At 40.2% G+C, this 18584-nt stretch overlaps 2 protein-coding genes across 7 annotated transcripts in view; one reads left to right on the plus strand and one right to left on the minus strand.

The window, feature by feature from the left end:
• Positions 1-136: 136 nt before the first annotated feature.
• On the minus strand, positions 137-15744 carry TARS3 (threonyl-tRNA synthetase 3). The gene is made up of 20 exons (XM_069867033.1): positions 15670-15744; positions 14337-14693; positions 12692-12784; positions 11727-11917; positions 11038-11161; positions 9826-9947; positions 8902-9019; positions 8387-8451; positions 7605-7683; positions 6269-6415; positions 5959-6057; positions 5450-5616; positions 4723-4885; positions 4479-4616; positions 3967-4044; positions 3771-3871; positions 2879-2983; positions 2020-2092; positions 1199-1313; positions 137-1081 (listed from the first exon to the last, which is right to left on the minus strand). The coding sequence occupies exons 1-20, from the start codon at positions 15742-15744 to the stop codon at positions 933-935; spliced, it is 2559 nt and encodes an 852-aa protein (XP_069723134.1). The 3' UTR covers positions 137-932.
• Positions 15745-18003: 2259 nt separating this feature from the next.
• Positions 18004-18584, plus strand: part of TJP1 (tight junction protein 1) — a 174326-nt gene continuing 173745 nt past the window's right edge. For 5 of the 6 annotated variants that reach the window (XM_069866438.1, XM_069866439.1, XM_069866447.1 and 2 more), the window contains exon 1: positions 18079-18436. In XM_069866438.1, the coding sequence (XP_069722539.1) occupies positions 18094-18436 (343 nt within the window). In that variant the 5' untranslated portion in view covers positions 18079-18093. Of the gene's footprint in view, positions 18437-18584 lie in introns of all 6 variants that reach the window. The other variant, XM_069866444.1, reaches the window with a different exon arrangement.

Consider the following 18584-nt stretch of genomic DNA (forward strand, 5'->3'; position numbering starts at 1 on the left):
GAGCAACACTGAATGTTACCTAAGCCTTGTAAATAAAAAGCAGAATATTAAACAAAAGAAAGTAATCTCCAAAAAGTCCAATTCAATTGCCTGCAACTGTAACTTTTAAATCCTTTACAAGCATAAATAAATCATATAAATATGGCCAATTTACATTCCAACATGCTGTATTTTAATATTAAAATTGTCACCTGCATCTTTTCAGCCTTCTCAGCATCCTCCACAAGTACAACAGTAAATCACACATTTCTTTCAAAGGTTTGTTTCCCTTAGGAAGAAGTCGAATCAAAAGCAAATGCAGGATAAAACAAAACATTTTCCACACACAGGTATAGTGAGTAACATAACTTGATTCTTGGCAATCATCAAAGCAATGCAGTCAGTGCCTGGTTCCACCTAGATTTCCAACAGACACGCACATGTTTGTAGCCTCTGAACACAACAAGCCATTCTGCCCCCTGCCAAAAAGAAATTTGACAATCTGGAGTTACAAAACAGCAAAAGCAGCATGGTCCTGATGCACCTACCAACCACAAGCTTTGTGTTCCAGGTCACGGCAGTTACGCAACAGCAACACGACTGCAGTAGCTCAGCAATCGCAGCAGCACCCAGGCACTGTCCCAGCCTTCCGTTCCAGGACTTAGGGCAGCCCTGATTTATTTCCACAGCAAAACCAACACATTTTAGCAGGGGTACAGGACTTTCTAAATAAGCATTGTGCAACGTGCCCAGGCTGGAGTCCCATGGGACTGTCAAAGGAGTTGGGAGTTGTCTGTCCTCTCATGCTATTCCGGGAGCACTCACATCACTAGGTTTGCTTATTTTGTGTATCCATTAACTGAAAACTTTCTTAGAGGAGCCCAGCTGCTGTAGAGGAGGAAAGAAATGCCAGTTCACATTGGAAAACAACTACCAGCTTCCTAACAGCAATATCAGAATTCTTCTTCTGCATTTGGAATACGCGAGCTCTTAAATTTCTTCAGTTTTTCAATAGCAGAGGATACCAAAATCTCTCCGTGAACTTTGTTGTCTCTTGTCCGCACATTGACAGCATTATTTGCTTTCTCCTTTTCTCCAACCACTGCAAGACACATCACAAACAATATTAAACTTACTACCTACTTCACACAACGGGACGCCAGACAAACCCTGTGCCCAGTGTTAGCTGATAATCAGAAATGTAAGATGCTGCAATTACCTAAGATAAAGTTATACTGGGCCAGCTGTGCATTTCTGATTTTCTTGTTCAATGTGCAGCTTGGATCTAGATCCACATCTGACATAAATCCCGCTTCAAAAAACTTGCTGCAAACCTGAAAAAAAACCCGAAACCTCAATTAATATTACAGTATATATTCTACAACATAAATGTGTATGTGCTGTAATCCCCAATCTCTTCCAATAATTAATTCACGTGCATAATTTTGCTCTTGTGAATTGTATGGAAGCCAATTAAGCTCTGAGAAGAATCCCCCACACACACTCAAGGGTGTTGCAGGACTCCAGTTGGAAGACAACACAAGGTAACATCCCTATCAAATACTTGCTGATCTCCTCAGACAGCTACAGTGCTGAATGTCAGAAATGTTTCCTCAGTCTGAGAAAGGAGAAAGAGGAGAAGGAACAAAACCACTTACGCTCGCATTAAAAGAAAAACAGGGAAGAGGGGTAAAAGCAATCATGGTTGAATGTAATATAGTCAAGAGCATATATGCTGGGAAACAGAAGAAACCTGCTCTGCCTCTACTTTAAGCAGGCAATTCTGTATGGAACATTGGGTACTAGATAAGGATTGTCATCCAGAATGTTTTTTCCTTTAATTACTGAACTATGTACCTAATAACACTTAACATTACACATCCCTTTCTCATACAAATTCTGGACTACATGGAAGCATTTACCTCTTCCCTTCAAACGTGTCTCCAAAATTATTGAAGTGTTCATTCTTTGTTCTAGGACAAGCACTTAAGAAGCTACTAAAACCGATTGCTACTATAAAAAGGAAGGTCCCACTCTCACCTGCCGGGCGTACTCTTCCGAAGTCGGTCCCACAGGCACAACCATGACTTGCCGTGGAGACAGCCAGAACGGCCTGGCAAGCAAGACAAGAAAAATATGAAATAAACATCCATTTTACACCTATATTCATATCCATGTCCCTCAATAATAATTTATTTAGTTTATAAAATATTTATATTGGCTTAGGATGTTGCATAATGTATTAACTTTCTCATTTCGAGTTCAGATAAAATAACAAACAAACAGATTCCAGTACAACATACACAGATCTTGTGTTCACTTCCTAGCTCACTTTATAATCTTACATAGAATTCTCTCTTTTGGCATATTTTCCACTTTTATTTATAACGTTATAGTGAAGGGTGGATGGTCAGATGGATAGGTGGCTGAAAGTAGAAGCTAAGTCTTCCTTAATACTTCAAACACATTAATGAAGAAATAACTTCAGAGCTTATTCTAGGTGAGACAATACATCTTCCAAGTCAAAAGATATTTCACATATTAGGACTAATTGTACAAATAATTGCTTTACATACGTCTAACACCTTCCCAGTACAAAAGTGTGATTTTTAAGAAGAAAGGAACAAGAACAATGCAGCACATACACATTCAAATACAATTCTTATTTCTGATTTATTGCATAAGCTGTCCTGCAATCTCATGAAATTGAATTTCTCATTATAAAAGGATTTCATACAACTCAGACCATAAAATTAGACTTCTTTTCATGTAATCTTACCTACTTATTTTGAGAAAATTCTAGGGACGTTATTTAGCATTATAATATCTGAGACATTAGTGTGGATCTGCATTTTTTACATTGTTAAACATTTCTTAGAACTGCATTTGTGCCACATACCATTTTCCTCCGTAATTTTCTGCTAGAATAGCTATCATTCTCTCCACGGATCCCAAAATAGCTCTGTGAATAATCACTGGCCTTTTCTTATCATCACCATCCTTACTGAAAAAGAATAAAGTCAGGTTTAAAAATAAATTCTTTTCACTCACACACAGATAATCCCACTAATATTTTGGCTCTGTTTTTCATAGGGAGACAAAATTCAAGTTATTTATACTCAGGCAAAATCTACCATTTTTAATAAAGATGTATTTTCTTCAAATCACTGGGGCTTTTAAAGGAATACCAAATAATCACATTGACTTAAAATAAACACGCCTGTAGCTAGGGGCACAGGCACAAACGCCTAAGTTTGGAAAGAAGACGTTGACTCAGCTGCATTTCTGTGCATATTAATATGCGAGGTTTTCATTTAAAACTGTATGCGTTTGGTTTATGTTCAAAGTTAACTAACTTTATCTGATAAAAAGAATGAAGTGCTCATTGCAAACACAGTGGCTCCTTAAGACACGTTCAAATTTGTATGCAATGTCTTCAAAGGAGACACAGTGACTCGTGTGGAAGTGAAAACTGACTCAATGAGTCTTGACTAGTGTTGGATATGATCTGTTGTCTTCTGAACTGCCTGACAAGGCAGACCATGAAATCTTCCTGCAGTCAGAAGCATCTACAACTGAAGTGAGCCAGCATTAGGAAATACCTTCAAGCTCGTGACTCGGCCCTCTGCTCACTGGGTATTTCCCCTCCTAACCAGGCTGCTGACTTACAGACTGATCATTTGTTAAGCGAGCAACAGAGCACCAATACATCAGTTTAGTGGCAATTACAGATAGGGAAAGCAAGCTATTATTTCATTTAAAAGAGGAAGATATTTAGCGTAACCACTCACCCAACATAAGCAAGATTAAATCGAATGGGCAGTTGGAAGTCAAGCTGGATAGTAGCACATTGATGGTACCTGCCAATAGCATCTCTGATTTTAATATCAATCTGTGAAGCAAATCAACAGTTATTAAACAGTTTTCCTGCACTGTGTCTGTAATTTTGTCCATCCCAAAGCTGTATTAAAATGCTGATTCACTGACCTTAGGACCATAAAACGCTCCATCTCCTGGATTCAAACTCCATTGCTCTCCGAAGTTATTCAGGCTGCTTTGAAGTTGCTAATTATAAAAATGAGAGAGTAATTTAAACAGGTATAGCAGGGCCTTTCATCACTGTAAGTCAAAACGTTTGACTTTGAAATAGAGAGAGCCAACAGGCAGCACAACTCCTACTGATCAAGCGTTGAGTCATTTACGATAAAGAATCTTGAAATATGATTAGTTCCTTGTACAAATGTTTGTTGTGATAATTAAAAAAAAATAATAAAAATCAAATCAATTGAAGATAAAAGGCTAAGTAAGAATCAGAAAGCTCTCCTTTTATACAGAAACTTCATATTTAATGTGGCACTTTTCAACACCTATTCCCATAAAAGTCAATATTTAGCAACTGATTTAAGCAGTTTCACTGATTTTACTATTCAACATGAAAGAACTCACCTCTGCAAATGCAAGTATTTAGGTATTTATTTGTTTGCTTTTAAATGAATTACCTTTTCTGCATGATCCCAGATCTCCAACTCTCCTAGATAATTTTCTGGTCTTGTAGAAAGATGCAGTTGAAAGGTAAAACCAAAGACAGCATACACTGACTTCAAGAAATCTAGACAGCTCTTTATTTCTTCTTCAATCTTAAACGTAAACACAATAATAGTAGTTAGAATTTAATTACATAAAAATGTAATCAGATTTACTAAATTGTTGTTGGTTTGGGGGAGGTTTGGTTTGGTTTTTTACCTGTTCTATTGTACAAAAAATGTGAGCATCATCTTGCTGGAAGCGCCTTACACGAGTCAAGCCAGTTAAAGTCCCAGAGAGTTCATTTCGGTGAAGAACTCCAAAATCTGCAAGTCTAAGAGGCATTTCCCTCCAGGATCGTGGACGGTGGGCAAACATCAAGCTAGAAGGAACATGGAAAAATCTTCCTTTTATCCTTCTTATAGAATATTTAAGACAGCACAGAAACTAAAACAATATAAATATAGATAATAATCATGTTTTAAAGTATTTATTCATCCAGGTTGTCTGTATCCTACAAGGCAGGTGAACAGAAAAGGTGCTCCACTCAAAGTATTCCTAGAAACCACCTAGAAAAAACGCTGCGTGGGACCATCAGGATTGGTTCAACCTGTACCATCTTGTGGTACAGCACATCTGACATCTCTGTCTCTCCCTCTCTCCAACATAACAGGTATTTACTAGCGATACAGACTGGTACTGGAATGCACAAACCTAGCTCACTTAGCGCAGACTGACTGAAAGATCCTCATACAAGACCTGTGTTTGGTCTGCTGGGACACCGTTCGGGAGCTCTCTGGACACACTAGATGCTTCCTAGTCTATTTTAAGCACACCTGATTATGTGCATTACCATCTCATTTATTTCCCCACAGCCCCGCAAAGGATAAATATAGTAAAACATAAATATAGTAAAACAAGATGATTTTCAGCTGAGAGTACAAACCAATGTCCTGGACAATTCATTGGTTTAAGGGCAAAAGTTTCCTTCTCGATCTCGAAAGAGAACATGTTTTCACTGTAGTGCTGCCAGTGTCCCGATGCTTCCCAGAGTTTACTGTTAAAGATGTTTGGAGATACAACTTCAGTGAAGTTACGCTTGTGATACTCCTCCTATAAAACAAATCCAGCATTTAAGAGGTGACAGAGCTTGTGAAAAGCAAAAACCTGTTGTTTGTTTTTTTTTAACTGTGCTCTTATGATGGCAATTAATCAAGAGACTAAAGGACTACTGCACGTGTAGGTTTTATACAACCAGAAAAAGCGCATGGCAATACCTTACTCTGCCCTATTTTCAAAGAAGTCAGATCCATATAATCATAGTGAAAACCAGGTATATGGTTACATAGATAGGTGTTTCTCTTTCTGAGGATAGCTCAGCGCTTTGAATGGCCTATCACTTAAGATTAACAACTGACATTAAGCTTGCTAGGAGCTACGCGAGTACATACTCACTCGTATGAAATCCACAAGCGTGTTATAAAGAAAGGCACCTCTGGGGAGGAAGAAGCAGCTTCCAGGACTCAAATCATGAAAGAAGAAGAGTTCTTGTTCCTAGGTAAATTAAAAAGACTCCTCTAACACCACTTCAGATGGAATTGCAGAAACGCAGAAAGTGACTACTACACATGCGCTAAGACTGTGCACAAAAATGAAACATTACAGCAATTAACTCTCACTCAAAAAAAAATGGGAAAAAAACAACAAAAGTGAATAAATTCTATTACAGAAGCATAAAAGAGAAGCAGACCATGAAACAGCATACCTTTCCAATTTTCCTATGGTCCCGGTTTTTGGCTTCTTCCTGGAATTTTTCCCATTCCTTCATCATTTTGTTATCAGGAAAAGATATTCCATATATTCTCTGAAGAGTTTCCATATCAGATTTTCCTTCCCAATACGTAGAGGAATTCTGATGCACAAAACCCATACTTAAAGATAATATCACACGATCTCAGGGAAAAGAAGAATAAACACTAATGCATTCAGACATTATGATTCTTTTCCTTGTGAAAATAATATATGCAACCACCCAGTGTTTGTTTACAATACAAATATACTTGCACTGCCTTTTAGCCACCACACCAATACAGAAGACGTAAATGGAAGTGACTGTTCAAGCCATAGTTTTATTCTACTTAGGCACCTTGTTTTAAACAACTCTCATCACGACATGGTTCATTATCTTACAGGATACCTTCTAAAAAGCAGCACTTTCTTAATTCAAAACATAATGCAGTAGGGAAACATGGAAGACAAAGTTAAACATTAGCTGTTTTGACAATCTAACACTTAAACCCTGGAACTCAAGAGTTCCATAAACTTCACTTAGGAAGCCAGCAAAAGCAACTCTGATGAATGCTCCAATGAGGTCAGCCAAATAAGGTTACCAAAATTAGCATCTGCAAGCTATTTAAACTGCATCATGACCAGAGGTATCTGCAAATGCTGCCTCTGGCTTTCCTGTCAGCAATGCCATTTTTAGACAGTGGCACTTGCAGATCTTTACCTCCTGTTCCTGAAAGATACCATCTTATAAGGTAAAAAATAGTATTTTCTGACACTATTAATATCTTGGGTGTTCATTTACTGCAGAATAGCGCACCCCCACCCCCTCCAGATGCGACAGTTAGTACAGACTCAGATTAGGACACCTGCAGTATGAAGTGCAGTGCTGGCTGGGGATACCAGCACAGTACCAATAAATTAACCTAGGCACTGCACTTCTACGCTGTGCACAGCATAACCCATTGCACAGCTAATCTAGTAACTACTAGCTTATTTTTGCAGTGCTCTTCATTGTAGTCTAAACATACACGTTACTGCACTAACACTCTGACAGAAAAAAATATTAACTTTTTCTGATGTACTAAATTGTGATGGTCAAGAATCAGTGAGCTTCAGAAGCAGATGAATGATGCAAGTCTGTCGTTCTACATGTACAGCAGGAGCAGGGAAAGAAATGAAGGACTATTTCCAGAGTAAGCAAAGAAAACAATACAAAGGGCCCTAGTGTATTACTTCATGAGAAATACATACATAACCACATCAACTGACCCATAGTTTACTTATGTTTTAATGCACAGTTAATTTAAACTTACCTTAAATATTTTAAGGGCTTTAATTTTGCCAGTGTGTCTCACATGCGGACCTCTGCAGAGATCAATCAGTGGACCACATCTATATACGAAAAGAAAAAGCATTTACTCCAAAAAGCCAAAACATTTTTAAATATAGCCACTAATGGCACACAAGTTAACGCTTGACAAGTTCAAACACACTAATAAGTATACATATGCAACACTCAGCAAAATCAGTGCATATTAAATGTAACTGTGCCTTCTACCTGAAGCAGAATATTCACTCAGTAAATACTCAGCATGTTTGATCCATTCTCAAGAGCACCATAACACACTCAGCAATTCATACAGTTCCCTCTGTAAACGTTGCTACAGTTTGCCAGGAAATTTCAAGCCACGCATAACAGACCCCGAGAAAAATGGTTTTGCCATTTTCCAGCTAACTAGTTTTATCCCTGGGAACTGAATTAACAGGGTCCTCGTCCCACAGTGAACTAAAAGTTAGCTTTCGCTGTTATCCAGCCATTCAATGTCATAGGTGGTAATATATTTTAATCTGCTTATTGAAGCAGAAGGAATGGGTGAAAAGTGGATTTGCCATTTGTCCACAAACTGAGACCTGATCTGTTCCCAGCAGATAAAAATCTGATTTTACATAAGCAGCCATATTAATTGCAAAATTAAGTCCCAACCACACAATTATTCAGAAGTTAGAATAAAAAAAGATTTCTCCTCTGAATTACAATTAAATACACCTAACTATAGAAATACTTCATAATGCCTTTTAATGTAATTGCGTTTACCTGTATATTGTGGTAGTTGGTGTGTCCACCTTTTCATTAAGGATACGACACTTAAACTTGTTATACTGTGTGGAGAAACATAAAAAAAGAGAAACATCAATAAAATAGCTAACAACATTCTATTTTAAAATTTTCTATTTTAAAATTTTCTATTAATAATGCAAATACATCAGTAAAAGACACTCAACTAACAAGTCACATGAACACATATATGAACGCAAAAATTCAACATCCTTTCAGGAAAGTTATAAAACAGTAGGGGAAAGAGACAAAAATATCTTAATTTCCCCTAGGGTGTGTTAAGCACAGGTGGTTTGGGGCATTAGAAACTGTTTTTATTATTGAAACCATCCTGAACTATACAGAGAGCTATACGGAGAGGGGGGAAAAGGATGCTATTCTTCTTCTGTTTACTAGGCTGGTACTAGTCTGGTAAGTCAGTCACATTCAGTATTTAATCAAATTACATTTTAAAAGCTCATGGTACCAGAATCACAGCTACTCAGAAGATTTACCTTAAACATGTCTAACAGGATCTCCTTTTTGACTTCCAGCCTTTCAAAAGCCTGCTTCTCTTTGATGATACTTTTACAGCGGTTCTCTAGTAGTGGGAATTCAGTACTAGACACACCTCTAAACAAATAAGACATCGAAAGAAGAAATAGAAATTAATTATTTTTATTTTCCTATTTTTTAAGTGACCATTTTCTACTGGTCTAATTTGAAAAATATGGGATGCCCTCTTGTGATTTGTCACAGTATTTTCTTAGTTTCTTCCAATCGGCTGTACTTTCAGACACTAAATTCAGAAACAGAAATGGTGTCATCGTGAAGAAACCCACCGCAATCACTCCTAGAGCTGACTTTGACATGTTTAAGTGTCTGGAAGATCTGCAGCCCTAAGCATACAAGATTTAAGGCAAAAAAAAAAAAAGGTTCAACCCAGCTGCAAGAGCTAGTTTATCAGCTGATGCAGATTTGGTGTTCTCTCTGACTACAGAAAGATAAACAAGGAAAAAACAGAATTGTAAAGCTGTGCACAAGGATTAGAAAAGTAATAAACACACGAGTTACATGCATACGTGATGTTTCTACAAATGACTATGGCACCTTGAAACCAAATGCTCATGATTCTTTAAGGAAACTGCCTCCTATACCTCTGAGGAATTTCAGAAAGTTTTACCGGAACCCTCCATGTTTTTTCACAGAACATTCAACAGCTGCAGTGTTGGAACACTGCTCCTGAATTTAAATATACACACACACTCGGTATTTACACACACACATACCTACCCTATTAAGATGACGAACCTGTCACTTTTAAACTATACTTGATACATAATTTTACTTTTAACATGCAAAAATAAAACTGAGCAAACTCAATTCTAGTACTGAGCTTCAATACAGAGTATTAAAGTTCTCTGACAGTGATATTTTACCTGTCTTCAATGTACATGTCATAATAAAATCCATTCTCAATTGGTGGTCCATAGCATAAGCAGCCCCCAAAATAACCTTCCATGGCCTCTCCAAGAATATGAGCACTTGAATGCCAATAAACCTGCAAATGAAGTCAGGCAAGCAAGTCATGGAGTCATTTGCATGGCATAAAACAAAGCAAAGGTATATCTGCAGATGGGAAGTATGCTGTAATCGACATTGTTTAAATACCATGACAAGTATAACAATTACCTATTCTCATTTTGAAATACACTAAATGATTAGATTAACATAACGGCCGATGTAGCAATAAATCCCCATCTCATTTCAGTCTAAAAGATGATTTTTACCTCTGCACGATTCAATCACCCTAGTTCTTTCTGTACCTTGTTCATTTATAAGTTAGTTTCTGGACAGTTATAACTGTCTATACTAAGCACATCTAAAGCAATGCAGCCAGTTAAGTTACAATTGATCACATACAGCACATTTGTTAAATAGGATTGTAAATCACATCACCTGAAATGGCAGAAGAGGGGAGTCAACAACCCAGCAGATCAATACCAGGTTTATGTTCTAAGCCCCTATTAATCCAGACCACTTTATAGCCAGGTCCTATAAAATTAGGCCCTTACAGACTCCTGAAATGCCTCAAACAAGCTTAAAACCGTGAATGAGCCTGTGACAAAATGAAGTCTAATTCTAGCACATAAACACAGCCTTATCACAAGAAGAGTCTTTGGGTATGTTACAAACTATACTCCTAGTTTAATTGACCAAGATATGCCCATTTAAGTTTCTAATACACAGCACTGGTACAAGGAGGTGTAGATTTTATTCATGATTCAAATGTGATACAGGACAATATTTAGGAAACTGTAAGACAGCCTCACTGTTGCTTTCAGTGTCAGAACATTTGTCTTAGAAGAAATCAAACTACTTCAATATAGCATGCAAATCAAGACATTCCATACTATCTAGTTTGAGAAATAACCTTTTTATGTAAAAAAGAGAGGGAAGAAAAGAATACTAAGATTTTATTCACCTATAGACTATAGGTACCGAATATCTAATCTTCTTTGTTGAATATATTACTTGGAACAGTTTGAGGGGAATTTCTTTTCTAATTCAAGCTTTTAAAAGCATAATGCTACAATCAATTTCATGTCATTGGTTCCTTTAGTCAAGCAGAAACCTGAGTGTTTACTCACAGCTTTTGCTTCTTCATCATCAAATGTAAGCAGCTCCAGAGCACAATCTCCCTCCAGTGGACGATCCAGGTCCCACAACTCACCATTCACTTTGGCTATGACCACATTTGAAGCCAACACTTGACTAGAAAACAGAAATCAAGACAAGAGAACAAAACATTTAGGTTCAGATTTGCAAAAGTGCTTAGGTTGCTAAGCTGCATGAGGATCCACCTACATCTCATAGCACTTAAAGATCTTTCATTTTTGTTTCCGAGGTCTCTGTGAACACTTTTCTACTTAAGGTATAAAACCTTACATAGATCTATAAGGTCTTAAAGTTTCATCCAACAGTTTTCTGTGCAGGGATCTGGAGGAAAGTTCCCTCTAACAACAGTTTCTACTGTTCCCTGGTAACTCGCAAAACTTCAGATGTTCCTATTGATTCCCAGCATTCTCGCTCTTTTATTTTTTAATTGGAAGCAAGCACTATGCCTCCTGCACAGAACCTCAAGCTCCACTCACAACAGTAACCTTACCCAGCTACTGCTGCTGAATCAAGCTTCAGCGATGCTTTCCAAATAAACCAGCTTAAGAGAGTCACCATCCACTGACCATGACATTGAGCTTGTGCAACAAGGTAAGAGACAAACGATTGTAGCAACAGATTTATCCTTCCAGAAGTACAACTCCTTCAATCTGTGTGTTACCTAATTCCTACAGCTATCTGATGTGGTGTGGTTTTCCAGGATTCCCCTTCAGCCGTCTTTCCATCCGTTAGAGTAATCTTTATAGGTTTGCTCTGGTTGGCTGCTCTGTAGGCTAGCAAAGCATCATGTTCTTTTTTCAGTGCTTCGTAAAGCTTCAGTCTGTCTTGTATGAAGCTTGGCTCACTCTGTAGCTGTAACAAATTTAATCATACACATACATATTTGTGAGAGAAAGAGAATAAAAGAATTTAGTGTTCATGCACCCTTAGAGGTTCCAACTGAGACCAGATTTCACTGTCCTAGAGTTTATACAAACATGCAGTAAAGCATTTGTACATAATTATACACAGGATAGACAGCAAGTTGGACGGGACTATTTTATACTAGCTTTCCAAGTTTCCAATGCACCAATCTGGCCCTAAGCAGCTTTGAGTTTTACCTCAGAAAGCAGCCTACACTCCTGCCCCAGAATTTGTGTTTGGCTGACATCCTAGAAGAGTTTGGATTACTCCAACAAGGCCCCACTTCTGCCAGTCCATCTGAAGCACCAGATTCAAACAACATAGTTCAGAGAAAGTTTCTTTTAGTTTAACGTAAGATGAACTATTAAGACACACTGAACTACAGCTAGTGCCGCCAACATCTTCTTTCAGTCATCACACATGCTGTTTAGCTATTCATGAACCATCATGCTCTTTAGGAACCACAGTATCCTGACCCTTATTTCCCCATAGCCCAAATCTTTTTGTTACATTAAAAAGCAGAGATCTAAGAATGTATAAGTAACCCTACTAATTATATGCAAGATGAAACTCTTGGGTAACAATTTTTTTCTATACACATGCTATAGCAAGCCTTCTTCCCAAAACGTGGCATTTCAACGTACAGCGAAGTATTCCAGGTTTCAGGACCTTTTCTGTACCCAGCCAAAGAGTACTCTTTCTTCCATTATTATACACACTTACATCATTTTGATGTCGGTTCACAGTTTGATTTTCTTTTTTCTTTGCCTTGTTACTTTGATTCGCCAGAACAGCTGGACTTGCGCTGGAGCCTTCCTGAAAACAGTGACAATATGAAGTATACCCCTAGGCTTCTAACACTTTTCCCAGCAACCACTGAAATAAAACAATCCAGATCATAGCAATACCAGGCAAAAGAGGCAACTGCAACCAAATAAGATCTGCTCTTAGAATCATAGAGTTGTTAGGAACAGACATATGAGACCAAGTCTAACCTGTCCACTACTAAATCATATCCCCTAAGCACTTTGCCTACCCATCTTTTAAATACCTTCAGGGACAGGTACTCAATCACCTCCCCAGGCAGCCTCTACCAGTACCTGACAACTCTTTCGGTGAAGAAATCTTTCTTGATGTCCAATCTGAACTTGCCCTGGTGCAACCTGAGGCCCTTCCCTCTTGTCTTATCACTTGGGAGAACAGATCAATATCCACCTTGCTAAAACCTCCTTTCAGGTAGTTGCAGGCAGTGTAGGCTTCTAGAACTGAGAATTAGTACAGCAGAAAGACATGACACATCTGAGTTCTTTTCCTGTTCCGCAAGTGCAGCAATAGTTCTCACCAAGCTGATACAACAAGTAGTTACTGTTACAAAAGGTGCAATATTTTTATTTAAGCTAAAGCAGAGTTAAGTTTTATTTAAGTAATTGTGTCCTTTGAAAGTTAGACACAATGTCCCTCTGACAGGATGGTTTCTTTCAGTGTTTCCCACACACGTTTGTTCTCCAGAGATGAGAACGCCCTGTGTTCAGCCTGGTCTGTGCCGGGCAGGTGTCTCTCCTGCAACCCCCTCTGCCTGCAGTCTCTCCCCATCGCCAAGGCGAGGGCAGGGCTGGGGCCAGCTCCCCGTTAGTGAGGGCTCTGACTGCTGGGAAGTTAATAAGAACATTAAAATGAGTCCTTGGAGAGGACTAGAACATGCCTAAGCTTTCTGAGAGGATTGATCCCTGTGCCTGTCAGTGGGAATCCCTCCTGTCCCAGCTTCTGTCTGGCTGCACACGATTGATGGGGATCGCTGCCTTGTGTTGCCCAGCCTCGCTCCACCTGGCACTACCTGCGTGTCCTCTTCATCCTGCCATCCCTCCAGCCCTCCCCATGGCGCTACCTGTGTGTCCCCTTCACCCCACCATCGTTCCCTGGGGGCTACCCACATATCCCCTTCATAACCCCATCTCCTCACCCCTCCCCTCGTGTCCCCTCCATCTCCTCATCTCTTCCCCCGTGTCCTCTCCATCTCCCCATCCCTCCTCATCCCCCCATCCCTCTACATCCCCCCTGGTGCTACCTTCGTGTCCCTTTCCATCCCTCCCCTCGTATCTCCCCCATCCCTCTCCTGTGTCCCCCCCATCCCTCCCTCCCCTTATCTCCCATCCCTCCCCATGTCTCCCGCATCCCTCCGTCCCTCTACCTCTCCCCTGGCGCTACCCTCGTGTCCCCCCCCCATCCCTCCCCTCACGTCCCCTCATTCCCTCCCCTGTGCCCCCCATCCTTCCCCTCATGTCCCCTCCATCCCTCCCTGTGTCCCCCTGTCCCTCTCTCCCCTCATGTCCCCCCACCCCTCCCCTCATGTTCTCTCCCCGGTCGGTACCTCTCTCCCGGCCCGGGCCAGCTCGGCATCGCGGCTGCGGCGCAGGTGCAGGAGGCGGTATCGCAGCCTCTCGTTCTCGGCGCGGAGCCGCTGCAGCTCGGGGCCGCCGGGTTCCCGCAGCCGCCCCACCTCGGCCGCCAGCAGCCGCAGCTCCCGCTCCTGCCTCTGCACCCGCCGCGCCGCCGCCTCCATCGCCCGCACCGGCCCCGACACGCCTCGCGCGGCCCCGCCCCGTGACGCCGGCACCGCCCCGCCCCGCCCGCCATGACAGGCCTGAGGGGGCGGCTGAGGGAGCGGGGCGTGTGCAGCCTCGGGGGGAGGAGGCTGAGGGGAGACCTCATTGCTCTCTACAACTACCTGAAAGGAGGGTGTGGAGAGGAGGGAGCTGGGCTCTTCTCCCAAGCGACAGGGGACAGGACGAGAGGGAATGGCCTCAAGCTCCACCAGGGGAGGGTCAGGCTAGATATCAGGAAGAAATTTTTCACGGAAAGGGTGATTGGGCCCTGTCCGAGGCTGCCCAGGGAGGGGGTTGAGTCCCCTTCCCTGGAGGGGTTTAAGGGACAAGTGGACGAGGTGCTGAGGGACATGGGTTAGTGATTGATGGGAATGGTTGGACTCCATGATCCGGTGGGTCTCTTCCAACCTGGTGATTCTATGGTTTCACATACTACTTTTTCATCTTCAGTTCCTCTAGTTTCCTCCCTTGATTGTACTTTACATCCCCTTCTCTGTATTCTGCATCTCAAGAGATACTTGGAAATTTTTGCCTTTGCCCAATACTCACATTTTGCAAGGTGTGGATTTTTATTAGAATTCTGGCAATGACCAAACCAGAATTTTAGGATTTTGTTCTCCAGTTTATATAACTGGAAATAACTACATGGTATGTGAGGGGGTCAAGAGTCGAGTTTTGTATTTGCACAATTTGATAGATTTCCTATGATATCACCCGTTGTTCTTTGCGGGTTTCAGACTTTATAAAAACATATTTTAGATTAGAAGCATACATTCTCTTGCCAACAAAAGCAACAGGGACACATCTAGCTCAAAACATTGTAGTCCTTTAGAAAAAAACCCTCTAGTCAGTGCATGGAGCCCAAAGGCTCTCCTACACCATATACTCAGAGATTTCAAGCTGTCATTTGTCTCCCGTTATCCTGGATGACCGCTGTGTGTAGTACAATTCGCTGTCTGTATTAACCAGTTCACATTATATCAACCTTTTTTTTTTTACTTGCATTTTCATTGGAAAGTACTGTTTTCTCTCTCGTGAATGCTCAGAATTTTCTAACAGTTTGTAGTTAATTCTTCTAGTCATTCTGCCCCAGCTAACCTTTGTAATGCTTTTGTTATTTAATGCAATGGGTTTATTATTTAACGTATATTGAGAATATCCCTCTGCAAACATATCTACGTATACTTTTCATTCACAGCAATTCTTCCTTCCTTTACTGAAAAGATACAACTTGCCACACCAATGTTTGTCACTTACTATAGCAAGGTCACTCTTTTTCAAGGGTGGACTACCGTGGGCAGAACCGCCACGGGCATGTGTAAAAATAGGACACTCTCTACATTTTCCTTTAAAAATTCATTTCATTATTAATCTGACAAGTTACCCTTCTTTTTAGCTTCTAAATTCAGTACTGTGCAGAATTTGTTACTCCACTTAGGACAGTGATGGCAATCAGTGCTATCAGCACAATAAAGTAAACACAGATTTAGTTTTGAGGTCAAACTGTGAGAAACGTATTCAGGTGACATCCTCAGTATCTCATCTTTGGGTGTTATAAACCCAAACCCTGTAACTTTGGGCTTGCTCTGGAATTTACTGAAGTAATGGCAAAACTTACCCTCAGAAGTTATGGTGGCTGAGAAGGCTGATGCATAAAACGCTGTCAGACTTTACTAGGATCTTTCACCTGCTGAGATATCGCATTATTAATATTAGTAGAATTCATGAGAGAGAAACAGCTTCTAGAGAAGAAAAAGTGTGAGGTTTCATTGAGAATATGGAAAGAATAAGAGGGGTAGTATTGGTAGGAGGTTAGAAAATCAAAGGGAATCTTAAGAATTAGTCTTCTAAAGAAGCCTTTACTTTCAAAGGTTGCCTGGAAGATGTGGCAGGCCTCTCAGACAGGTTGGCTACTTTCTCTGCTTACTGAGTATTACCCCTGCTTAGCTGGACTACCTGACTAATAGGATAGCAGATGCCTTTCACCCCCTGTCTTCTACCCAGCAGGTCATCTCAGCAGCGGTGTGTGATGCCATGCAACACATGGGCAGCTTTGCCTGAGGAGATTCAAGATGATTACAGAAGAAGCACAAGAATCTCACTGCTGTGGTCAATAATCCACATCATTCTAAATTGGGACCGTTAATAAGGCTTAAAATAGCGCATGATTCCCCTTGCCCTTACTCCAGATGTGTCACATAGGAGGCTTGTTATATCCACAGCCAACCACAAGGTGACAGGCGATGGTTCCAAACAATTCTGTGAAGCCCGGCCAGTTAATTGTTTGGATGGTGGCACACACAATACAGATCTGAAATTATGATATGGTCAGTGGTCAGCTTTCACGCTGACTGATAAATAATTGAAACTTCTGAAACAGAGGCAGCCTGACAGGAGGATACAGTGTTGATGCTTTAAGACCATCAGGACTGAAAAGATTATTAAACTTGTTTTCTTAAAAGCTTGGCAATACATTTTTGTTTGCTGCACAACAGGTAAAGTCCCCTTGAGGAAGCTGCAGATAGGACCACACGGCTGAGGCCATGGATGCATCATCCACTGGAAGTCATGGAAAAAGAAAAAAATAGACTAGAAACAGGAGGAGGAGGCAGGAAGTACTCATCACTTCTCTATGCAGGGAATTTTTGTTGACAGAAAGCACGAAAACAAGACCAAAAAGTCTACATCTTAAGCAGCATTTGCGTAAGGGAGGTTATGTAATGTGTGATCCTCAGTGAATGATTATCAGTGGCAGAACACCTCCACGAGGATTGCGGTAATCGCCACTGATAAACCTGCTCCACGAAATGGACGCCAGCCAGTGTTTCCTTTTCCTTGGACACAACTATAAGATCTAAACATACAGAAGTGTTGTTATTCTTAACAGTGATATATTTACCTTCACAAAAACGTTCTTATTCTGTAACCTTTTTTTTTAACCTTTTGCATATGGGATTACAATATATTCATAGTGGCCTGCTTTCTGTATGTGTAAATCCATTGCAATGTAAAGCTAATAATTTACAAAAGAATCAGTAGTGGAAATCATTTATGCTGTGGTTTGGGTATGGCCTCTGAGGAATACAAAATTAAAGTGTACAGAAGACAATTTATTCTATGTCCTGTAGTAGTTTGTACAGATGATTTTGGTTTGATCAGCTGTCTTCTTGAATGAATTTTTTTTTATTTTTTTTTTGCAAAGGGATATCTTTGAAGATCAGTTACAGAATTAAAAAGTAACAGTAACTAAGCAATTCTCAGTCTCATCATTATGGTTCAGAAGCTGTTAACGGTTGTAAAGGGCTAATTAGTGTAATGTAATCCTCTTAGGAGGCTGCAGGCACCGAGCGAGATTTCTTTATAATTTGTATGTAGGCTTTCTTTATTCCATTAGAATTACAATAATTACAGACAGCAGTATGTATTTGCATTCTGTCCATCCACATTATGTTTACTTTGCATACTGAATACTGCACAATAAATGCAGGAGTAGAATTTTCTATTTTCTATTTAAACATCAAAATGTTTGGAAGAACAGCAAAATCTTGGTTCTATAACTGTTCAAAATCTACCAAGAGACAAAATGAAAACAAGAATAAGTGGCTTTCTGAAATCCCAAGCAATCAGAGAGAGAAAATACTGGAGGAGCTGGATGTGAACAAAGTGCTGTCATATTTGGTTTACAAGAGAGTCTTTTCCTTGGAGGAATACAAAGACATTTGGTCCCAGGAGAGCTACATGAAGAGGACTGAATATTTTTTAGATAAACTCCTTTTAAAAGGCCCAAGTGCTTTCTCTGCTTTTTGTTCCATTTTGGAGGAGGTCTGCCCTAACTTGCTGACATGCTTTCTCCTTTCCTATGAAGGTAAGGTCACTGTCTGCTCTGAAATGCTTAAGTGTATATTGGTAACGTCCTTTGACGCTAATTGTTATTTGCTATAATTAGTGTTTACTTTCTCTTTTGTACCAAATGAGAGTATTTGCTTCTTTACGCTGCTTTGTTGTAGAAGAGA

Source organism: Phaenicophaeus curvirostris, chromosome 12, assembly GCF_032191515.1.
Source record: "Phaenicophaeus curvirostris isolate KB17595 chromosome 12, BPBGC_Pcur_1.0, whole genome shotgun sequence".
NCBI lineage: Eukaryota > Metazoa > Chordata > Aves > Cuculiformes > Cuculidae > Phaenicophaeus > Phaenicophaeus curvirostris.